Genomic DNA, 22,983 nt, shown 5'->3' with positions numbered 1-22,983 from the left:
TAGTCACATGGACTACTTCAACGGTGTCTTTGCCTTTCTGGGCCTTGAAAGTGGAAACTACGTTGCAGTCTCTGGGAGATCAGAAAGCTCTCGGATTTCATCAAAAATATCGTAATGTGTTTTGCAGATGAAATGTTCAAATGTTCAAAACAAATTTTCTTAGGGGTTTGGAACAACTTGAGGGTGAGTAATTAATGTCAGAATTGTCATTTTTGGGTGAACTAACCCTGTAAGAATAAATGTATTGGATAAAAATGCCCACATGAGGATTGAGGCTTTCAAGAATACAAAAGCACCATACAAATGGTCCGTACAACCATATTTAATTTCTTCAGGCAGGAACAGACTGAAATTGAAGCCGTTATTCACTCATAATCCTGCCCATCAGCAGGTTGATAACCAGATCATTTATTCGGTGAACTGAACTTGAGGACCAGATCAGTCCCATTTGTGATTAAATCGTTCAAAATAGGTTTATAACAGTAGAAACTGATTCACTGAAAATATTTTAATCAAAAGATTTTTTTTTTAATGGATATCATCAAATCAGTGAACTCACATGACCATAAAAGGAAATCTTGGGTGGACGTCAGTACTTTATACAACTTTTCGGTTTAAATTTCAGTCTGTTCTTCACACAAAGTTACTGTAAGTCAACTTTCATTGTGTTTTATGTCCCTTTTGAAACTCTAATCCTTCAAATAAAACCACAATATTGTAAAACGGGTGTTTACGGTCTTCTCGTGGACTGTTTTATTCCTTTTCCGGAGAAGGAGACGTCATTTACGGCTTTATCTTGTGCACGTTTCTTAACTCCAGCTCTATGCTGCTTGGCACACCGTTATTGACCAGCACCTGTTTTATCTGAAACAAAAGATGGACAGATAGATCAGACTTTCACATGTCATCTATTCACACTATATTTTGTATAAATAGTCGTGCTTGTGTCTTACTTGCTGTAGAACAATCTCAATGTTTCCTCTATCTATTAGGTCTAAAACTGAGGAAAGTTTTACTTGAAGTCCAACGACTTTATCTTAAAGAAAACACACTCAGACAGTATACACATGATTTCCATTACACGAGAGTAGATGTTAAAACTTCATGCTGATTTGTACTCAGCTTCGCCAAGTTAAGCAACACTAAGACGTAGCTTTACAGTAAACTATGCTTCTCCATCCATTTACGCTTCTTTTCATACGGTGGTGTGACTCCCCTTCTGTCCGGCATAAACGGCTGCAGTGTACTTGACGCGTCAGCACACACGACGGCTGCAACTACAGTGTGGTCTCCCTAGTGGACCAGCACGACAACCGTCTGGATTGAGCTGAGTAGGGGACATCTCTAGGGTCTTAAAGTGGGCACCTTCCGTCCTCAGTGTTTCGTCGACTAGCCCACGACACCTCAAGAGGGCTCGACAGTGACTCTGGCGTCCCAGAGTCACCCCCCTCCGTCCCCCACTCAACTCAGCCCAGCTTGCTGACCTCTACATCCCTCCTGCTGCTGGTCCTAACCACAATCTCACAATCTCTCTGCAACCCAACCATGTGCGCCAACCTGTTTGACTAAGGCTGTCGAGCCCCACTGGTGCGTTAATAGTATGTTTACCTATTTGTTGAATGTGTAAATGTCGTACATGTATGTTGGTTTCTAGTAAAGCCAAACAAAATAAGGTATACACGCACCAGCCAATTTTTTAGGTACACCTGTTCAACTGCTCATTAGCACAAATGTCTAATCAGCCAATCACATGACAGCACCTAAATGCATTTAGGCATGTAGACGTGCTGCATCCCAATTTGTGTAATTATACTATGCCCTAAAAGTATGTACTATTTGTGTAGAAAAGGTACATACTTTTAAGTGTGTAGCAGAAGAGTAGACAAGCTTTGGAACATAGTATGACATCATAAAATAGCATCTTTAACGGTTGCTCTCTGTCGCTTAGTTACATGCATCCTGTCACCGTAAACTGACCTGTCAATCATCTTGTCACAGTTAACATCCTCTACATTTCATTTAATTTCCAACCGTATCGGAGAGAAAAGCAGTAGCACCTTGACAGCAGCAGAAGACACAGCAGGTGCCGCACCAGTCAGCTTAGAAAGGGAAACTAATCTGACATTCAGATGGTAGAGTCAGAATTTGGTGTAAACAACATGAAAGCATGGATCCATCCTGCCTTGTATCAAAGGTTCAGGCTGCTGGTGCTGTAATGATATTTTCTTGGCACATTTTTGGCCCCTTAGTACCAACTGAGCATCGTTTAAAATCCACAGCCTACCTGAGTATTGCTGCTGGCCATGTTCATCACTTTATGACCACAGAGTACCATCTTCTGATGGCTACTTCTAGTCACCACAGACTCCAGTCACCAGATCTCAATCCAATAGAGCAGCTTTGAGATTCACAGAGGAACGGGAGATTCACATCATGGATGTGCAGGTGACAAATCTGCAGCAGCTGAGTTATGCTATCATGTCAATGTGGACTGAAATCTCTTGAGGAATGTTTACAGAAACAAAGAATTAAGGCAGTTCTGTGACAAAAGGGAGTTCAAACCGGTACTAGCAAGGTCTAGGCTACCTACGTAATAAAGTGGCTGATGAATGTATGAGGGTGATAGGAAATTCATTTTAACATTGGTCTGTAAACCAAAATCTTTTCCAGGTATGACATATATGACATAACACATTTTATTATGATGAACAAACTGATAGTAATGTGTGAGCTGTATCATTACCATTCTTTGACTTCTATCCACTGTCCACCCTAAAGATCCATCGACCGGGAACATTAACATTACTGGAGTTCTTGAGGTTTGAGATGAAGCTCCCACTCTTTGATCCAGGAATCGCAAAGTAGTCAGTGGAGTTTACTGTGTCAAAACCAGCCTGAAAGTATGTAAAAACATTAATCATATAAATAGTGTATATATACATATGCTATATATTTTAGTGAGTAACATTTTGTTCTCAACACAGAATACAAGATTATTTTACCTCCACCTGAAGTCCTGTTACAGCAATGTCACCATAATTCATCAGAATAAATGACAAATGACTGCCTGAAATTAAAACCACTTGAAACGAAATTTCCTGAAAAGATTGAAAAAAGATAATCACTTAAGCACTGTTCATCTTTTTTTTTTTTTTATAAAATTACATTTTTGTAATATTAATATTTTTATGAGCATTATTGACTGACCTACTCCTATTTTGATTTTGAAGCTGAGACCTTTAAGCCGTTTTATCTACCTATGGTTGATGCTTATAATTTTTATGTTGATCTTCTATTCATCAATGCTTCATATTTTTGTAGCTTTTATACTGAAACTCAGTTTAATGATTTATGTCCATCTCTGCCTTCAAATGTTTTTCTACTTTTTACTTAAACATACGAAGTCTTTCAAGAAATTATGACAATTTCATTCATTACTTATTTTAACTTAAACATCAGTTTTCTATTATTGCTTTATCGGAAACATGGCTTACAGAGAACTCTAGTCAATAAATTAAATTTAAATTATCTAAATATAATTCGGTTCATTACGTTAGAGAGAACAAAGTGGGAGGTGGAGTCTCTCTGTTTATTTATGAAGATTATGAATTTTAAATGAGGGATGATCTGGCCTTAAAACCAGACAGGACTGAAGTGGAATCTATATTTGTTGAGCTCTCTGCTGGTTCTGGAGGAAAGAACATTATTGTTGGTGTTATTTATCGACCACCTGATTCTAATATTCAAGATTTTAATGAAAATTTGGCCAATTCACTTGATCTGATAAATAATGAGTATAAATACTGTTATATTTTAGGTGATTTTAATATGAATCTCTTAAAAAAGGAATTTGATACCCCTACTACAGATTTTCTTAATATTCTTTATTCTAGTTGTTATTTCCCTCCTGTTCATAAACGTACAAGAGTTAAAGAAAATTCCACAACCTTGACTGACAACATCTTAACAAACTCTTTAAATGAAGGAACTCAATCTTTATATTCAGATTTGTCTGAAAATTATATATAAACAGATTATTTTTCATCAAGATTCAGATCTTATTCTTTACAAACATCAGTCTACTTATATGGCTTTGCTTCACCTGATTGACAAGGTTACCCTTGCACTTGAAAACATGAATTTACATGTAGTATTTGTATTGATCTGTCAAAAGATTTTTATACAATTAATTATTTCATTTTATTGGAAGAGCTGTATAAATATGGTTCCCTTTTGTTGTCACTCCGAGTCACGTCGGATGACGACGAATGGGGTTTCGCTTAGAAAGCCTATCAACTTCGAGTATTACAAAACGAGCCAATGGCAAAGAAATGCCATGGGTCTGCGTAATTTGCATGACGTAACTCCGCCCCACCTCGTGGGTATAAAAGGAGGACGCCGGCATCAGGCAGATATGTTTTCGCTTCGGAGCCAAGTGTATTCTTCACTCCCTAAACTATCTAATTGTCAGCTTCTTACGAGACGAGCAACTCTCCAGTGTTGGTGTGACGGCGATCTCCCGGCGAGAGCACACTTCCTGCCTATCTTTTTAAAGATGCCTCGCCCGTGCACTTCTGGTTGCGGTCGGCTTGTGTCTGATTCTGATGGGCACGAGCGTTGTCTAGTGTGTTTGGGCTTTAATCACGCTAGAGCAGCGCTCGTGGATGAGTCATGTTCTCTCTGTGGGAACATGACCATCGCGACACTTAGATCGAGACTCAATGATCTCGCAAGAGTGAGAGTCCCCTCATCCACACCCCTATCTAGCGCCTCCTCGAGAGGCTCTACTTCGGCTGGTGGCCAGGGTGATCTGATGGTGACTGTGTGGAACAAAGCGCCGACTATTTGTCCGTGCCCCACAGCACCTTCACCAGTGTTGCAACCCGCGAGCGTTCAGGGGATTCCCGCGGGACCGTCGTTTGATGTCCCGCGGGTTTCCTTTGGCGCTTCAGATGAAGACACGATGTCAATCGCAGCATCACAAGGCGGGTCTGATTCATCTGGTAGTGACGACTCGTCACAGCTGTCACCTTCTGGTGTGAATACGGCTGTGGCTCAGTCTGATCCAGAGATGACGGCCATGCTTTCCCGGGCGGCCACAAGCATCGGTTTAGAGTGGACCCCTCCGCCTTGTCCCGAGTGCTCGCGGCTGGACGATTGGTGTTTGGGTGCAGCTGCGGCTTCCCGTCCTCAACCTGCCCCAATACCATTCTTCCCGGATGTGCATGATGAAATCTCAAAGTCCTGTAAGACTCCCATGTCTTCCCGTGACTGCTCGCTGGTTTCATCCGCCTTTCCTCCCCTCGATGGGGCAGCTGCCCGTGGGTGCACTGGGCTCCCCCCGGTTGAACGATCTGTTGCGATGCAGTTGTGTCCTCAGAGTGCTTCTTCTCGTGGCGAACCTAAGCACCCATCCAAAGCCTGTAGGTTTTCGTCTACCCTAGTGGCGAAGTCCTACAGAGCGGCGGGACAGGCGGCTACCTCTTTGCATGCCATGGCCACTCTGCAGGTCTACCAGGCCCAGATGCTAAAGGACATGCACGAGGGTAGGACGGACCCAGGGCTCTGTGATGAGCTGCGCGCCGCCACCGACCTCGCCCTCCGGGCGACGAAGGTGACCACACGCTCCCTGGGTCTGGTGATGTCCACGGCTGTGGTCCAGGAGAGACATCTTTGGCTGAACCTGGCTGACATGCGGGATGCTGAGCAGTCCCATCTGCTCGACACCCCCATGTCCCAGGCCGGCCTATTCGGCGGTGCGGTGGAGGATTTTGCCCAACAGTTTTCCACCACACAGAAACAGACTGAGGCCATTAAACACATTCTGCCCCGACGGCCCGCTGCTGCCTCCACCCAGCCGACCGGGCAGAACCCTCAGTCTGTTCGCCGCCGAGGGCGCCCTCCTACGGCTCCCGCCCCTCCCGCCCGGCCCCAGCAGCAGCCTCCACCCGGGCCCGGTCGCGGAGGAAGCCGTAAGAAGGCGCCCCAGCCCTCTCCACCCCCGCCCCCCGCTAAACGCCGGGCCAAGCGGCGCTCCTGAGACGGGCTGCTCAGGGATATTGAAATTCACTTCTCAGGAGATGGTAGCAGGACCACTCCTTCCCCCGCGGAGGGCCGGGGGAGAATATTTTGTTCTCCACTCCCCGCTGCTCACCCACGGGTGGGCAGCACCCTAATGTGGTTAAAGAAAGAAGTGGCATTTCCATCCCTGAGCACACAGAGTTCTCGGACGACACGGTGCGCCGCCCCCGGGCTGTGCACCCCTCGTCCTCCTGTGTTCCAGAGCCGGATGACAGTCCGCGCCGTCCCCGGACCGTGCCGCTCTCATCCTCCTCTGTCGCCAGCCCCCTGGCAGAGCAGACCCACGTGGAACGTTCGTGCTTCCCTGGTCTCCTCTGTCAGGGCGCGGTCAATGACTGTGCCCCCACACCTGGCCGCTATGCCGTCCACGTCTGAGCCAGTCATTCCGCCTTGCTGCACCACCAGTGGGAAGTCTGTGGTTTCTATGACCCCGCTGGTACAGTTCTTGGGAGCCTGGCTAGAGCTTCCCAACCTGTCCCGCTGGGTCGCGCGAACAATCAGGCTCGGCTACGCGATTCAGTTCGCACGGTCTCCTCCCCGCTTCAGGGGAGTCCGCTCCACTATGGTCGGTGGCAATGCCCCTATCATGAGAGCGGAGGTTGCCACCCTACTGGCGAAGGGTGCGATCAAGACTGTCCCTCCAGCCGAAATGAGGTCCGGCTTCTAACCGGCGGGTTACGGCCAATCCTGGACCTGCGAGTTCTGAACCGCTCCCTTCACAGGCTGCCGTTCAAGATGCTCACGGCCAAACGCATTTTCGAATGTGTGCGGCCCCAGGATTGGTTTGCAGCAATTGACCTGAAGGACGCCTACTTTCTGTCTCCATTCTTCCTCGACACAGACCGTTCCTACGGTTTGCTTTCGAGGGGCAGGCATATCAGTACGCGGTTCTCCCCTTCGGGCTAGCCCTGTCTCCTCGCGTCTTCACGAAGGTCGTCGAGGCTGCCCTTGTTCCCCTTCGGGAACACGGGGTCCGCATCCTGAACTATCTCGACGACTGGCTGATCCTAGCTCACTCTCGAGACCAGGTTTGCGAACACAGGGACCTTGTGCTCCGGCACCTAGCCCGTCTTGGCCTTCGGGTCAACTGGGAGAAGAGCAAACTTTGCCTCGTAAAGAGGATCTTTTCTCCCGGTATGGACATCGACTCGGTCGCCATGTCCTCGCAGCTTACGAGCGAGCGCGCGCAGTCACTGCTGACTTGCCTGAGACAGTTCGAGGGCAAGAGTGCGGTTCCACTGAAACTTTTTCAGAGGCTCCTGGGGCATCTGCAGCCGCGGCAACGCCTCTCGGATTGCTTCATATGAGACCGCTTCAGCTTTGGCTCCGCGACCGAGTCTCGAGGTGGGCATGGCAACGCGGCACCCTCCGAGTACCAGTTACTCCGACCTTCCGTCAGACCTTCACCCCGTGGTCGAACCAACACGTACTAGTCCGTTCAGACAATACCGCCACCGTAGCGTACATCAACCATCAAGGTGGTCTGCGCTCCCGCCGTATGTCGTAACTCGGGGTGGAGTGGGCAGTCACACCAAGGGGGCACGGTCGACCTTGCTGCTGGTATGCCGAAGCAAACTCTCACGACTCGACCCATTGCGCCCTGTTCTATTCCCTGACCGAGGGCACGCTCGGCACGGATGCACTGGCGCACAGCTGGCCGTGGGGCCGCAAATATGCGTTTCCCCTAGTGAGCCTTCTTGCGCAGACCCTGCGCAAGGTCATGGAGGACGAGGAGCAGGTCATTCTGGTCGCGCCGTACTGGCCCACCCGGACCTGGTTCTCCGAACTTGTACTCCTCGCGACAGCACCTCCTTGGCCCATTCCTCTGAGGAAGGACCTCCTTTCTCAGGGACGGGGCACCCTGTGGCACCCTCGTCCCGATCTTTGGAACCTCCACGTGTGGCTCCTGGATGGGACGAGGTAGGTTTGAGTACCCTACCACCACCGGTGGTGGCTACCATCACCTCCGCTAGAGCTTCGTCCACGAGACATCTCTATGCGTTGAAGTGGAACCTCTTCGTCAACTGGTGCTCTTCTCACCGAGAAGACCCCCGGAGATGTTCGATCAGTGTCGTGCTTTCCTTCCTACAAGATGGGTTGGAGCGAAGGCTGTCTCCCTCCACCCTAAAAGTCTGTCGCAGCCATTGCCGCACAGCATGACTTTGTTGAAGGTAAGTCGTTGGGGAGGCACGACCTGATCGTCAGGTTCCTGAGAGGAGGGAGGAGACTAAATCCTTCTCGCCCTCCTCTTGTTCCCTCTTGGGACCTCTCAGTGGTTCTAACTGCCCTGCAGAGTGCTCCCTTTGAGCCTCTACAATCAGTTGAGCTTAAGTTCCTGTCAACGAAGACAGCGCTCCTGGTTGCACTGGCCTCCATCAAGAGGGTAGGGGACCTGGACACATTCTCCGTTGACGAAGCGTGCCTGGAGTTCGGGCCGGCTTACTCTCACGTGATCCTGAGACCCCGGCCTGGATACGTGCCCAAGGTTCCTACCACTCCCTTCCGGGACCAGGTGGTGAACCTGCAAGTGCTGCCCCTGGAGGAGGCAGACCCAGCCTTGGCACTGCTCTGTCCAGTACGCGCTCTCCGTGCCTATGTAGACAGAACGCAGTGTTTCAGGACCTCAGACCAGCTCTTTGTCTGTTATGGTGGGAAGCTGAAGGGAAAGGCTCTCTCAAAGCAAAGGCTGTCTCACTGGATAGTGGACGCCATTGCTTTGGCATACCAGCAGCAAGGTCGACCGTGCCCCCTTGGTGTGACTGCCCACTCCACCCGGAGTGTGGCATCCTCTTGGGCTCTAGCGCATGGCGCCTCGCTAACAGACATCTGCAGAGCTGCAGGCTGGGCGACACCTAACACATTCGCCAGATTCTATAATCTCCGAGTGTAGCCAGTGTCCTCTCGTGTACTCGCTTCAACCAGCTAGTCCGGACCCGCTCAGGTGTCTTCGCTTGCTCGCCATTCCACTCCACGGACTGGATACGTGCAATATTCTCCTCAGGTGAGCTTCCCCGAAAGCCCTGAGCTCCTCCAGCACTCCTGACGTCGGCGCCAGTGTCTATTGCCTGCGCGTTGGCTAGGTGCCTCCCGTGTGCATGGTCCCTCCTCTGAGCGACCCCCACATGTGTATTTCCACTGTAAGCCTCTTTGAGCATGTGTCTTTCCCTTGGCAAGCCACCTTGCCACCCCTGGGGTTGAAATATTCCACCTGCGGCTGGACACCCCAGTGTTCTCCATATGTCTCCTTCGGGTCATATGTGTATTCTCTAAGTCCCCCCCTCTGGGTTGGCAGTAATTGCATATTGCCCCTAAACTTTGGGATATGCTCCCCAGTGTACCTTGGTATTCCTGTGCTAAATAGGAGTCCTTCGTCCGTGCCAGTCTCACGACAGGGATCTCAGATTTACGCAGGGCACTGGAAGACAGCTGAGAAGGTGGCGTGATTAGACTGGTAACCCCATTCGTCGTCATCCGACGTAACTCGGAGTGACAACAAAAGGGAACGTCTCGGTTACGTATGTAACCCTCGTTCCCTGAGTAGGGAACAGAGACGTTACGTCTGCCTGCCACTTTCCGCTGTACCGTGGGGATCGCCTGAGCTCAGTCTTGGCTCCTCAGCGAAGAAACATATCTGCCTGTTGCCGGCGTCCTCCTTTTATACCCACGAGGTGGGGCGGAGTTACGTCATGCAAATTCCGCAGATCCATGGCACTTCTTTGCCATTGGCTTGTTTTGTAATACTCGAAGTTGATAGGCTTTCTAAGCGAAATTCGCCATTCGTCGTCATCCGACGTAACGTCTCTGTTCCCTACTCAGGGAACGAGGGTTACATACGTAACCGAGACGTTTTATCTAATTCAATTGAATTGATTCAATTTATTGATTAAGAATGTAAATTATAGTTCTATAGATCGATTATGCTAATTTGTTTAATTCAAATAAATTATATTTAAATATTAATAAATACAATTTTTTTATTTTTAGTGCTAAAAAATTATACCCTAAGGATTTATCAAAAATTACACTATGTCCACTGAGGTGCCTCAAGTGTCAACTACAAAATTCCTAGGAGTTTTTGTTGATGAGAGCTTGAGTTGGAGGGAACACGCTGACTATGTAATCAGAAAAATACATAAATCTACCAGTAAAATAATGAGTTTTAGGCATTTTGTTACTACAGAATGTCTTCTTACTCTTTACTATAGTTTAATTTATCCATATCTCCCATACTGTAATATAGTTTGGGCAAGCACTTTTCCTACTCTTCAAAAAAAAATGTATCCGTCAGAAACGCTTTGTTAGGATTGCAACCCGATCAAATGCATATACTTTATCTGCGCCTTTATTTCAGAAACTTCAAGTTCTCACTATTTATGATATCACTAAGTCTCAATATATGTTTTTTCATTTCTAAGATATATTCAAGTGAAGGTAACATTCCAGAGCAATTTAAGATATATTTTAAAGTAAACTCACAGGTTCACTGTCACTCACTCGTCAATCTACATATTTTCATCTTCCAAAATTTCTTACTTGTAGGGGTCAAAACTCAATAAGATGTAGGGGTATTAAATTATGGAATGGTTTATCCCATCTAGCAAGAAAATGTTCATCTTTAATATATTATAAAATATGTATAAAGGGTCATTTTATAGTTGCTTTGTAATTGTGTCATATATTTTCCGTTGTTGTTGTTTATGCATTTATGAGCCCTACAGGGTTTGTTTTTGGTATGTGGATTTTTTGGGGTTTCGATATATGTTGTAATTCATTTGATTCAGTCATATACATTTATATATTTGTTATTGTATTTTAGCTCTTTCTTTAAAAGCTCTTTTCTTCTTGTTGTTTAAGTGGAGGCTTTAAATAAGCCCTTTCGGGTTTTCTGACTCTCCCTGCACAGTATTTAGATTGTATTTTCTTGTTCTTATTGTATATATTTAACAGTTGTGCAAATAACATTAAACTAATTCTGAAATAGAATTGAATTGTGGATGAACTGAAAACATTCACATTTCAAAAGTACATTAACCTTACTGTGTTAGTTTGTGGATAGTAAGCGACTTTATCCCATGTTGCAACAAAGACCCAAGAAGCGCTGAAGGTCCCATTTGGGAAATGATTGTTTATATCCTGAGTTGCGCATGTGAGAACACTTCCACTAGTGAACTGATGATATGAAACCACACCTCTCGCACGGTTGTCAAGGTCGGTCCAAAGACCAGCAATTATATATTCGCTTACATTAGCAGGAAAGGAGTAGGGAATATATTGGTATGAAGGCTGGTTGAATGTGAGGTGTCCATTACTATTAACCTAAAACATGAGACATTTTGTCAAAATCACATCACAGGATCCCAGATGAGTTTATAAAGCATTCAACTCACAGTTAGACTTTGAATCAATATGGATTCAAATTCTTACATAAATCTGCTGGTATGTGCGGCCGAAGAACAGAAAAGGACTCAACAGTGGAACAACTGAGGAGCTTCCATCATCGACACGAGGGTTTCTTGTGTCTCCTGATGCTGAGCCGAATGGGTACAATATTTCTGGTACTGTCAAGAGAGAGAGAGAAAAAAAACATTTTTTCTGACATTGTTTTCACACTGATTTATGCAATACAGTGTAAAGTCTGAGAGTATAAGTGCAAGTCTGCAGCCAGAACCTTCTCGATTTATAGGGCTCATGTTTGAATCTGGCTGTGGTGGCGACTCATGTGGCTGAGCCAGAAGTAAAGTAAAACAATTGAAAATGGGGGTAATTGAAAATCTCATTATGAAAAATATCTTCTTTGCTTCCACGTCATGCATTAAAATTGTTAAATGCGCACCTATGGATTATCCCTTTTATAATATAATATAAATAGAATTACATAATTATGTCATGTATACATTTTATTATTAGCTATTAATTATCATTATTTGTTAAGATTAATTTAAAATTTTGTATTAAGGTCATTTTCCATCATCGTTGGTCTTCTGACTGAAACGTTTCATTTTTGGGCCACTTGCTATTTAAAGGGGACCTATTATCCTCCTGTTTTCAAGAAGTTATAACTCAGGTGTCCCCAGAGTGTGTCAGTGAAGTTTCAGCTCAAAATACCTCACAGAACATTTATTATACCATGTTGTAAATACCAATTTTTCCATGCAAAAACTGTTTTCGTGTCTTTAAATGCAAATGAGCTGCTGCTCCAAGCCCCCTTTCCAGGAAAGCGCTTCCTTCAACAGCCCCTGTCTGCATCGGATACTCTGACACAAAACGTCTGCTTGCTTTTGATTATCATATATTGAGATCACACTCACAGATATTGCAGTACTTCTTTATGAATGTTTATTATCGGCATGCGTTTTAAAACTTTCTGAGCGCACACAATTGCCCTATCCCAAATGGCACACTTCATATGCACGTTAGGTCTTGTGGACTTACAATGGCGTGTCCGTTATGTCTGTGAGACCGTACGGTGTCCCATTTGTCATTTTAGGTTTCAAAGGGTGCTCGCGAGCACCCACTCTGCAGTCGTCATGCGCCCTCGATGCCCACTTTTACAGAACCCGCACTGATGCGAGCTCCACAGCAGACTTCTTCCCGACAGCGGAGTACTTAGAGTGCCATTTGGGACAGGGCCAATGATCTATGATATTTGGACTGCAGTACCAACGCTATCTCACGACCAATTCGTACGAGTGATTAAAAAGTGACTAATTCGTATGAATTCGTACGACCTCACTCGTATGAATTTGTACGATTTGTCTAAACCCACGTGATGGGTAGGTTTAGGGGCGGGGTCGGGGTAGGTCATTCGTACAAATTCATACGAATTGGGCAACTCGTAAAATATGTACAATTTACCAAAAATCGTACTAATTCGTACGAGTGAGGTCGTATGAATTCGTACGAATTAGCCACCTCGTAAAATTCGTACAAATTGCCGTGAGATCAGGCTGGCAGTACCCATTTTAACCGCTAGTTGTCAATCTCACGTACAGCCAGTGTTGGGAGTAACGCGTTACAAAAGTAATGGATTACAGTAACATATTACGTTTCGCTGTAACGCAGTAGTGTAAGGCATTACTAATCAATTTTCAGTAATATTTTACTCGGTACATGTTCGGTAAGGCTTGCGTTACAACATACTTTTAGTTTTAATCGTAAAACAAACAAACAAACAAAAAAAAACAGCAAGACTGCCAGACATTAACGAATGAAAGATGCAAGTAGGATAAATTACCTGTTCGTGGTCAGTCAATAGCCGCGTGTGGTGTCCAAGTCTGTAATTAAAGACTAAATGGCAGCGTCTGATATATTTGTATAGCGATTTATTTTTTACAGGAGTGCCGTGAGGTATAATTTCGGCCTCTGTGCTCACGCTGGCCAGAGGAAAAGCGGCTAATGGTGAAGATGGCATGAAGAAGAATTCGCGAGATGGACGTATGGGCATTAGGCTATTCGTTCTGTGTTTTTTTTCTAAACAGTTAGGCTATGTTAATGTGGTATTTTTCATGTTTTCATCACCCAATCATGTTTTTGATGCGGTGGTGACGCGTTCATGTAAGGGCGGCGGCGCTGCCGATAAAGCACCGAAAAGCTGTCACAAAGAACCGGCAAAAGCAATGATTATGAATATGTCAAATATAGCAAGGAGACATGTTGATTGTTTATTAATAAAGTCGAGATGAAGTTGACGATGCGATCTCGCGATCTTCGCAGTAGTGAATACACCAGAGAGAAATGCACATTTCATTTCATAAGCAGAGAGCAGTCTGTTTTCTTTCGTTTTGAATTGTTCTGTTTACAAGTAGACATTTCAATATAGATATATTTTTCAGGTCCGTACAATTAATACAAAACGAAATTCACTTTAAAGAAAGGCTTCGTTTCTTCTGTGTAAGGTGTCTGTGAAAGTTTTAAAGCAGTCTTTTAGTGCCGCTTCAGAGCGGTCGCGTCCGTAACGGAGAACTGTCACGTCCGTAACATTGTTTTTTCCTCATAAATGCGAACACGAAAAATAAAATAAAATGAATATTTTATGTTCTGTGGAGAGCCAACCCTTCTTCATTAGATTTGCGCAGTGTAATTCACAGAATTACAACAAAAAAAATCGTTGCCTCCTAAAAGTTAAAGATTTTTTTTGTCACACATGACTGTCGATTTCCCTAATATTAAATATAAAACGCATGTGTAGACTGATATTTTTCTAATGTCTGGACTCCTTTCTGGGAGGAACCTATGGATAAACAGACGTTTCAATATTTTGGTATTAATGCATTTTCTGAGAATTTATATAATTATATAAGTTTTGACTGCAAGTCTGCAAATGTCATGTCCATAACGCTGGAATTCCCAAATTTTAAATAATTTATCCTCAACTAGTTTTGTGTTGTAGGTCTACATATTTTATAATGTTAAGTTAACTTCAAATAATACTAATAGTAATTTAAAGATGTGGTAGCATTGGATCTGGATGGTATGGATAACGCTGGGAGTTGGAAGTGGTGTGTCGCCATTCTGCAGGTTCGTGGATCTGAGTGTCGCGATTTCGGTTTCATATCGCATATCGTTACAGCCCTAGAATGTTAACTTCTACTTCTGTATAGTTATTTTGGTGAAAGTAACTCAAAAGTAATACAGGAGTAATGTAACGCATTACAATTCTGAGACAGTAATATTGTAAGGTAATGAATTACTTTTAAATAACAGTAACAAGTAATATATAATGTATTACAGTTTGGAAGTAACTTGCACAACACTGCGTACAGCACATTTAAGTACTAGTATGACCAACTAGCAGTTAGTCAAGGGGCAATACGTTTTTAGTATTATGTTTTTTAGTATTTAGCAATACGTTTTTAGTATTAGATTAGACCAATCTACATTTTTATGTAACTGACTTTAAAAAGTTATGAACAGGCTTAAAGAAAAACATGTGATGACTAACTTGTAAGACTAGTCTTAGCAGTTTATGCAACCGGCCCCTGTGATGTCAGGAGTGAATTAAGACTGTTATGTTCACTCTTAAATCCAACAACAAAACACCTAAATTGCATACGAGACAATCTTGCTGCCACAGCTTTTCCAGCATTGAGACAATTGGCAGACAGTGTACAACTGGCTGAGGGTGGAGACTAGGCTAATACGGGACAGTCCATCAGATGGTCGTGGGTGAAACACATGTTCTATGAGACTGTTGAGGTCTTTTTGGGGTTTAAAAAAGGAGTCCATTGATATTTTATCATTGTAAGGTGGTTGTGTCCACACATTTTTATGCAAGCAACATGTAAAACTGAATTTGGGATAAAAGGTCCCCTTTAAGACATCAATGTGATTCACTGACAGCATGGGAAATTATCAAATACACATTTTTCAAAACTCGGGATGACATCAGGTGGAATCCAACCAAACATGTTTGACTCAGAGCTGCAGAAAACTTATAGTAATAGACATCCTAGTGAAAGTCCTACCTGATCCGCTGTTCACAAGAAAGGCCCAACGACCCAGAACATTTACATTAGTCGTGCTTTTGAGGTTTGGGATGAAGCTGCCATTATTTGCATAATGAATTTGATAGTAGTCAGTGGAGTTTACGGTGTCGTATCCAGCCTATTAAAACATGAATGTTATGTATTCATACAAAGCCTGTAATATTATTTAAATCTTGTGATATTAGTTTTACCTCCACCGGAGAAGATATCACAGCACAGTCACCATAATTCATCAGAATGAAAGAAAAATCACCTCCTGAAATTAAAATCACTTGAAAAGAGATTGCCTGAAAAGAAAAAGAAAACATCATGATTCATAGTCTACACAGTCTGTGACCTTGTGCCTGAAAAAGAAAAGAAAAAAATAACTATTTACCGGTGCTGAGTGAAGTTTAAATACACTTGTATTCCACGTCTGAACATAGTTCCATGTTGCAACAAAGACCCAAGAAGCATTGAAGCCCCTCTGAGGGAAATACTGGTTTATATCCTGAGTTGCACGAGTGAGCACACTTCCACTAGTGTACTGCTGATACCAGTATTTGCCTATACCAATGTCATTGAGATCACTCCAGAGAGGAGCAATGAAATCTTCAGTTCCATATGTGGGAAATGGGTAAGGGTTAGCTTCTGGTAAAGGTTGGTTGAATGTAAGGAGTCCATTATTATTAACCTGAAATAAGAGAAATCAGTTCAAATTCACCAGTATATTATGAGCTGGCTTATTTGCATTCATATCAGACTGCCAATGGAACTGAATTCTCACGTATGTGGTGTTGTACTTGCGGCCAAAGAACATAAATGGAGTGGAGAAGTTAACATCTCTGTAGGTCTCACTATCAGTTTCAAGCTGTTCTGTGTCTCCTGCCGCTGAGCCGAATGGATAGAATATCGCTGGTGCTGCAAATAGAATCAACACAAAAAATACAAAATGCAGATGTGAGTGTTTACACTTCAGAATTTCATAATAGCTTGTTTTCCCATGACGTCACGTCACTGCGTTGCCATGGCGAAACATACAGATGGAGGGCACGAAGTGATTTTCTATATTTAGGAATCACTATAACAAACTCAAAATGCCTATGTTTTGCGTCGTTTATGGTTGCTCAAATCGATCAAACCACGAGGAGTTTTTATCGTGTGCCAAAATTTGTTGTTCATAATGGGGGAAAATACAAGAAATTGACAGAAAAACATCGGAAAAATTGCCTTTCAAACCTACGTTACGTCTGCGGTCGGGAGGAGCCGAATGGGAAAATGCCCGTGTGTGTCAGTGATCACTTCGTCAAAGCTGAGTTAATACAGCTTATGTGTCTGTTTGTGCAACGTACCAGTCTTTGAACTTTGTAAAGTATGTCTGTGAGACGAGGTAGTTGCTGATATCTACCGCCTCAATGGCAGGCAAATCTTTCAATTCAGTCGAAAATCGGTCCTCTTCATAACGAATGGATCACGTCCAACATATGTTTAGATTTTTTGTTTATATATTTCTCTTGTAATAGAGTCTAAATAGTACAGTACGGACTTTCCTCCATCTCGTCCATTGCGTTCTTCACTTCCTGCCCTTCATCTAAATTTCGCGCGTCAACACAGTCACGTGACTGCAAACAACCTATTATGGCGATTCTGACGTGAATGAACCATTAATTCAAAAGTCAATAAATACCTGTCCATGCAGTTGTTGTTGGAATGGCAGTTAAAGAAAAAGAGTATTCAATTATTAGACACTTCTGTAAAGCACATTGAAAAATGCATTGCACATTATATACTGTATAACCTATAAGTTTATTGAATAGGATAAACCCCTTGAGATGATCTCATTTTCAAAGGGGGTCCTAATATACAACATTTATATGATGAGTTGTCTAACATTCGCAGCATTTTTACTTGTTGAGACTGTGGTGGTTGCTGTGGTGGTTGCTGAAAGAATGAACACAAATACCATTAAATACTGTTGCCCTATTAGGGCATAAAAAAGGCCCAAGTCATAAATGTTTCTGTGATTTGTTTGATGCAAAAAATTATAATAAATTTACATGCTAAATATGCTGCATGTATGACATGAAGTGTCCTAAAATTAAGGCATATATATTTTTTATTAAGAAGATTAATATATGCCTACTTTATACAAACTCAGAATGTCCATGTTGGCTTTAGGTCAAACTGACAAAACGAGCTCAGTATTTGAACCAAATCATGTGACCCAGATACTCCAAACATACTCAACTATGATCCTGACAAAAAAAACTACATGAACAATTATTTCTTGTGCCTCCAATAAGAGAATAAAGAATATGTATCTCGTTGTACACGTTGCCTGTTTTAGGGTTAAAATGTTTTCTGGTATGTCTGAGTTACCAGTGTACTGAAGAGTAGAGCCTGTGGTCCGGTTGACGATTGGTTGACTATTAAGTTGAGTTTTAAGACAATAATTACTATATTTTATTTTATTTTAAAGGAAAAAAGTAAAGTAAAAGTATTTTAAAAGTATTACATTTCACAATGTAATAGTTTAAATACTTTAATACATGCTGGTGTACTTGTGATAACAGCTTGAAAATAATAAATATATAAAAATAAATAACATTATACTGTAAATTTCTCTATATATGTGTGTTTATGCTGCATGACTGAATTTATCTGCAATGTTACACATGCAGTACCATATCTGATCACACATAATATGAAGTGCATTACTGAATATAAAAGTACATACATAATGATATATATCACTGGCCTTCCCAAAAAGACCTTAAGACAGTTGCAGCTCATACAGAACGCTGCTGCTAGGATTCTGAGCAGAACCAGAAAATATGAACACATCACACCAGTCCTCAGGTCTTTACACTGGCTGCCAGTTACATTTAGGATTGATTTTAAAGTATTATTACTGGTATATAAATCATTCAATGGCCTAGGACCTCAATACATTGCAGATATGCTCACTGAATATAAACCTAACAGATCACTCAGATCATTAGGATCACATCGGCTAGAAATACCAAGGATTCACTCTAACCATGGCGAGTCTGCATGGCTACTATGCCAGCCGCAGCTGGAACCAGTTTCCAGAAGAGATCAGATGTGCTCCTACAGTAGTCACATTTTAAATCCAGACTCAAAACACATCTGTTTAACTGTGCATTTACTGAATGAGCACTGTACCACTGTTCGTCCGACTGTTTGTACTGTATTTTATTTTATGTTTTAATTATTCTGATCTTTTTTGATTATTTCTGTATTTTATCTTTTATTCTAAACTGTTTTAATCATTCTGATTTCTTTTGATTATTTTAATTTCTTCTATGTAAAGCACTTTGAATTACCATTGTGTATGAAATGTGCTATATAAATAAACTTGCCTTGCCTATATTAGTAAATATATTGTCAGATATTTTTCAATATCTGAAAAGCAGCAATTCCTTGTGTATTAATCAATATATTGTAACATATTATTCTGTATATTTTCAAATATACTTTTAAACCATTTAATATATTGATCATTCATATACAAGGAAACATAATTTCTTTTCGGGTTAACTGATGTTCTTTCACAATTTATATTTTGTTTATTTATTGAAAATTTGGAAGTAAAGTGTTCACATTACATATTCATCTACACGTTGCTCTCAGCATGTGCGGACGGCGTCAGGATGTTCGCTATCAGTTTATCGCTGCTCACATGTTTCAAATTCTTAGTACCCCAAAGCGGAGAATGGAACAGAACTCAAACCTGCTGTCATTAATGTTAATTCAAAGTTCAAACAACAAAATCGCTCACGGCTCTTGAGTTACTTTAATAGTTTTAATTAGGGTTTATACAAGGAAGACTATGCACTGTTTTTTTTTTTTTTGGTTGTTTTACATTTGATTACTTAATTCAATTTCTGTAGGTGTTATTTCTTACCTGAATACTACTTAGACCTAAAAAAAAATCTGAAAAACCTGTAGTCCACATTTCAAACTGGATGAGCATGAACAGTGCATAGACTTGCATTATGGGAAAGGAATTCAGCGATGATGTTTTGACAAAATTCTGTTGAACTGCACAAATAAGCAAATTGCTATAAGAAAATAACTTAACAGTTGAAAATGCCCATAACTGCCATCAGAACGGTAATCAGGGCAACTTGGGTTTACTTGATTATCCATACATAACTTTTATAATTTTGATGATAAAATTAAATATTTAGTTATCATCTTACTAATTCTGTCATGATCCTGTCTCCTTCTCTGTCTCCCTCTGCTGGACACACACACACACACACATACACACCGCTTTCACTTTCATTACTGACAGCTGTTATCACTTTTCATTACGCTCATTCCTCTCCACTTGTTCCTCATCTCCTCTCATTATCTTGGCTTCTTCTAAACCTCTCTTGCCCTGTCTTGTTGTCAGATTGTTCGATGTCTCAGATGCTCACTAACCAGAGTTTATCTCAGTCTAGTCCTGTCCTGTCCTGTCCTGTCCTGTCCTGTCTTGTGAGTCCTACGGAATATTTCTACTGGAATTATCCTGTGCATATTCTATACGTCCACAGAAACCTTACGTGCTTAAAGCTGAGGCTGATTACCTGCTCGGTGCTCGCCACCTGTATCCAGTTCCGTGAGTCTCCGAGTCGCTGTTTTACCAGCCTGCTGTTCGTCTCTACCAGTACCACAGAGGAGATTTATGTTCATGTGATTCTGCCAGTTCTACTGGGGCCTGTTTCAGAAAGGAGGTTAAGTGAAAACTCTGAGTATGTTAACCCTGAAATGAGGGAAACTCTGGGTTTTCTGTTTCAGAATGGGAGGTAAGTCAAACCTGAGAAAGCAGGGTAAGTCAAGCCTGTTTCTGAAAGAGAGGTAACTTATACTCAGAGTCAGTTACCATGGTAACTCACTCTGTGAACCTAACCTGGTCGGGAGCAGGTTTACTTCCGTAAACCCAGAGTTTATTTCGGTCTCCTCCCCTTTTTTAAAGAGGAAGCGGTGTTTAAACACCTTGTTCATTCTTTCGGTACATTTATTCATTGCTGTTTCCCCCCCCAATTTTTTTAATAAGATGAAGTCTATATAACTTCTTAACTGGCAACTGAAAATACAGTAGATTAGAGTTACATCATGTAGTCCTAAACAAATTCTACAGAATTAAACTGTGGCATTCACTGAAAATCACTGAACTGTGTTCATCTGTGCACCAGAAGTTGATGGACCTTCCTCCTGCTGTACTTCCACACTCTGGGGACCGGGGGAGAGATAAGAATATCCGTTTATGCTTAGATATAAACTTAGATTCTATAGGCTACTCCACATAAATAATGTGAAGAAATGTGAATGTGTAGATTGTTTGATGTGTAGACACATAATATTAACATTTCCTCTGTAGGCCTCTCTGTGGCAGCAGAAACTGTTTCTTCATCCCCATCGTCCTGTGAAGATGAGCATTTGGTTGAGCACATTTTATAATACTATTTGTCATAATTTGTGGTGTATTGAGGCTACTTCCAACTGTCTGGGGTTCTGTTGGGACAGGAGGCTCCAAAAGACAAATATTACCATCAGAATCTGTTGGGAGCAACAAAAAAACCCAACCCAAAGTAAAATATATGGAAATATCAAAAACAGCCTATATAAAAAATAACACATATGTAGACCTCTTACATTTTATGAAGGCACTTGAATCTTCGGGAGTGACTGGCTCTGAAGTCCCTCCAGGAATTCCCTCAGCAATTGGCCTTCCAGCATTCGGGCTCAGGGCCATCTCCATCTCCATCTCCATCTGCATCTTTATCTCCTCTGGATCTCCATCTCCTCTGCATCTCCATCTTCATCTTCATCTCCTCTGGATCTCCATCTCCTCTGCATCTCCATCTTCATCTTCATCTCCTCTGGATCTCCATCTCCTCTGCATCTCCATCTCCTCTGCATCTCCATCTCCTCTCCATCTCCATCTCCTCTGCATCTCCATCTCCTCTGCATCTCCATCTCCATCTCCATCTCCATCTGCATCTTTATCTCCTCTGGATCTCCATCTCCTCTGCATCTCCATCTTCATCTCCTCTGGATCTCCATCTCCTCTGCATCTCCATCTTCATCTTCATCTCCTCTGGATCTCCATCTCCTCTGCATCTCCATCTCCTCTGCATCTCCATCTCCTCTGCATCTCCATCTCCATCTCAATCTCCTCTGCATCTCCATCTCCTCTGCATCTCCATCTTCATCTTCATCTCCTCTGCATCTCCATCTCCTCTGCATCTCCATCTCCATCTCCTCTGCATCTCCATCTCCTCTGCATCTCCATCTCCTCTGCATCTCCGTCTCCTCTGCATCTCCATCTCCGTCTCCTCTGCATCTCCGTCTCCTCTGCATCTCCATCTCCTCTGCATCTCCATCTCCTCTGCATCTCCATCTCCTCTGCATCTCCATCTCCTCTGCATCTCCATCTCCTCTGCATCTCCATCTCCATCTCCTCTGCATCTCCATCTCCTCTGCATCTCCATCTCCTCTGCATCTCCATCTCCTCTGCATCTTCATCTTCATCTTTGCGAGCCTCTTCCTTCTTTCTGTTGGCTGAGAAGAAGTCAAATGAGAATGAGCATTTAATTGTGTTAATTAGACCTATGTCAATAGGATGCTATTTAGTTATTTAATATGTCAAATGTTTGTAAAGTCAGGTAGCTTACATCCATGATATTCTCAAGCCTTACCTGATTGAATTATGTTTTTATATTTCATTTTCAGCTGCTGCCATGTTCTTTTAATGCCTGCATTATTGCACCTACATGAAAATTAAAATTAGGTTGAATAACATACTGTTCTTCCAGTTTCACCTCTGATATTATAACAGTTGGGTAAGTTACTCTAAAATAGTTATTAATTACTAACTACAAATGACATCTTCAACAGTGTAATTAGATTAATGTAACAATTACTATCTCTAGAAAGTATTGGTCTACTTATTACTAATTACTTTATAAATCCCACATCAACCTCAACCACTTGAACAATACAAAAAGATACCATAAACTGCACTTTTAATGCTTTCAAAGTAACAATATACAATTGCATGAATTATTCTTGAATTGACCAAAGTGTGTAGAGAGAGAAGGTTACATTAAAAAAATACCTTTAAAAAATGTTATGTTAAATCCACTATTGTTTTATACAGAATTGTTCTATAGTCTATGCAGTATTTAATGCAATGACATCATATTTTACTTTATATTACAGAAGAATTAAGAGTAATCCCTTTAATTAAATTACAGTATTTAGATTACTTAGTAATTACACCCAACACTGTATAACAGTAATTAAAATGTAAACTTACGCATTGACTCGAGCAACTATTTTCTCCCAAACTAACTATCTCGATCGCCGCTGCTGCCCTGTTGCTTAAAAAAAAAATGTTTGCGTACTGCTGGTGAGAAATATG

At 42.3% G+C, this 22,983-nt stretch overlaps 1 protein-coding gene and 1 long non-coding RNA gene across 2 annotated transcripts in view; one reads left to right on the top strand and one right to left on the bottom strand.

Annotated features, from left to right (window-relative positions):
* Positions 1–22,983, top strand: part of LOC143709691 (uncharacterized) — a 759,555-nt gene that overhangs the window by 331,367 nt on the left and 405,205 nt on the right. The gene's annotated exons all lie outside the window — the stretch shown is intronic.
* LOC143709676 (sushi, nidogen and EGF-like domain-containing protein 1) lies at positions 739–17,323 on the bottom strand. Its single transcript, XM_077200277.1, has 11 exons — positions 17,233–17,323; positions 16,333–16,466; positions 15,943–16,239; positions 15,758–15,853; positions 15,546–15,684; positions 11,506–11,639; positions 11,119–11,397; positions 3,003–3,098; positions 2,744–2,894; positions 954–1,036; positions 739–864 (listed from the first exon to the last, which is right to left on the bottom strand). The coding sequence occupies exons 2-9, from the start codon at positions 16,363–16,365 to the stop codon at positions 2,757–2,759; spliced, it is 1,212 nt and encodes a 403-aa protein (XP_077056392.1). The 5' UTR covers positions 16,366–16,466; positions 17,233–17,323; the 3' UTR covers positions 739–864; positions 954–1,036; positions 2,744–2,756.

The sequence above is a fragment of the Siphateles boraxobius genome, unplaced genomic scaffold (genome assembly GCF_051911475.1).
Source record: "Siphateles boraxobius isolate OS27281-9 unplaced genomic scaffold, OSU_SipBor_1 46, whole genome shotgun sequence".
Classification (NCBI taxonomy): domain Eukaryota; kingdom Metazoa; phylum Chordata; class Actinopteri; order Cypriniformes; family Leuciscidae; genus Siphateles; species Siphateles boraxobius.
Note: the sequence above shows the minus strand (reverse complement) of the source record. Positions and strands in the feature narration are given on the sequence as shown.

Excerpts from the sequence above, each read along its gene's own strand:
- LOC143709676 (XM_077200277.1), bottom strand. The coding sequence starts at position 16,365 with ATGTTCTTTGGCCGCAAGTACAACACCACATAC. Across the intron at positions 15,854-15,942 it reads TTAAACTTCACTCAGCACCG|GCAATCTCTTTTCAAGTGAT; the intron begins GTAAATAGTTAT and ends TTTTCTTTTCAG. Across the intron at positions 2,895-3,002 it reads TAACAGGACTTCAGGTGGAG|GCTGGTTTTGACACAGTAAA; the intron begins GTAAAATAATCT and ends ACATACTTTCAG.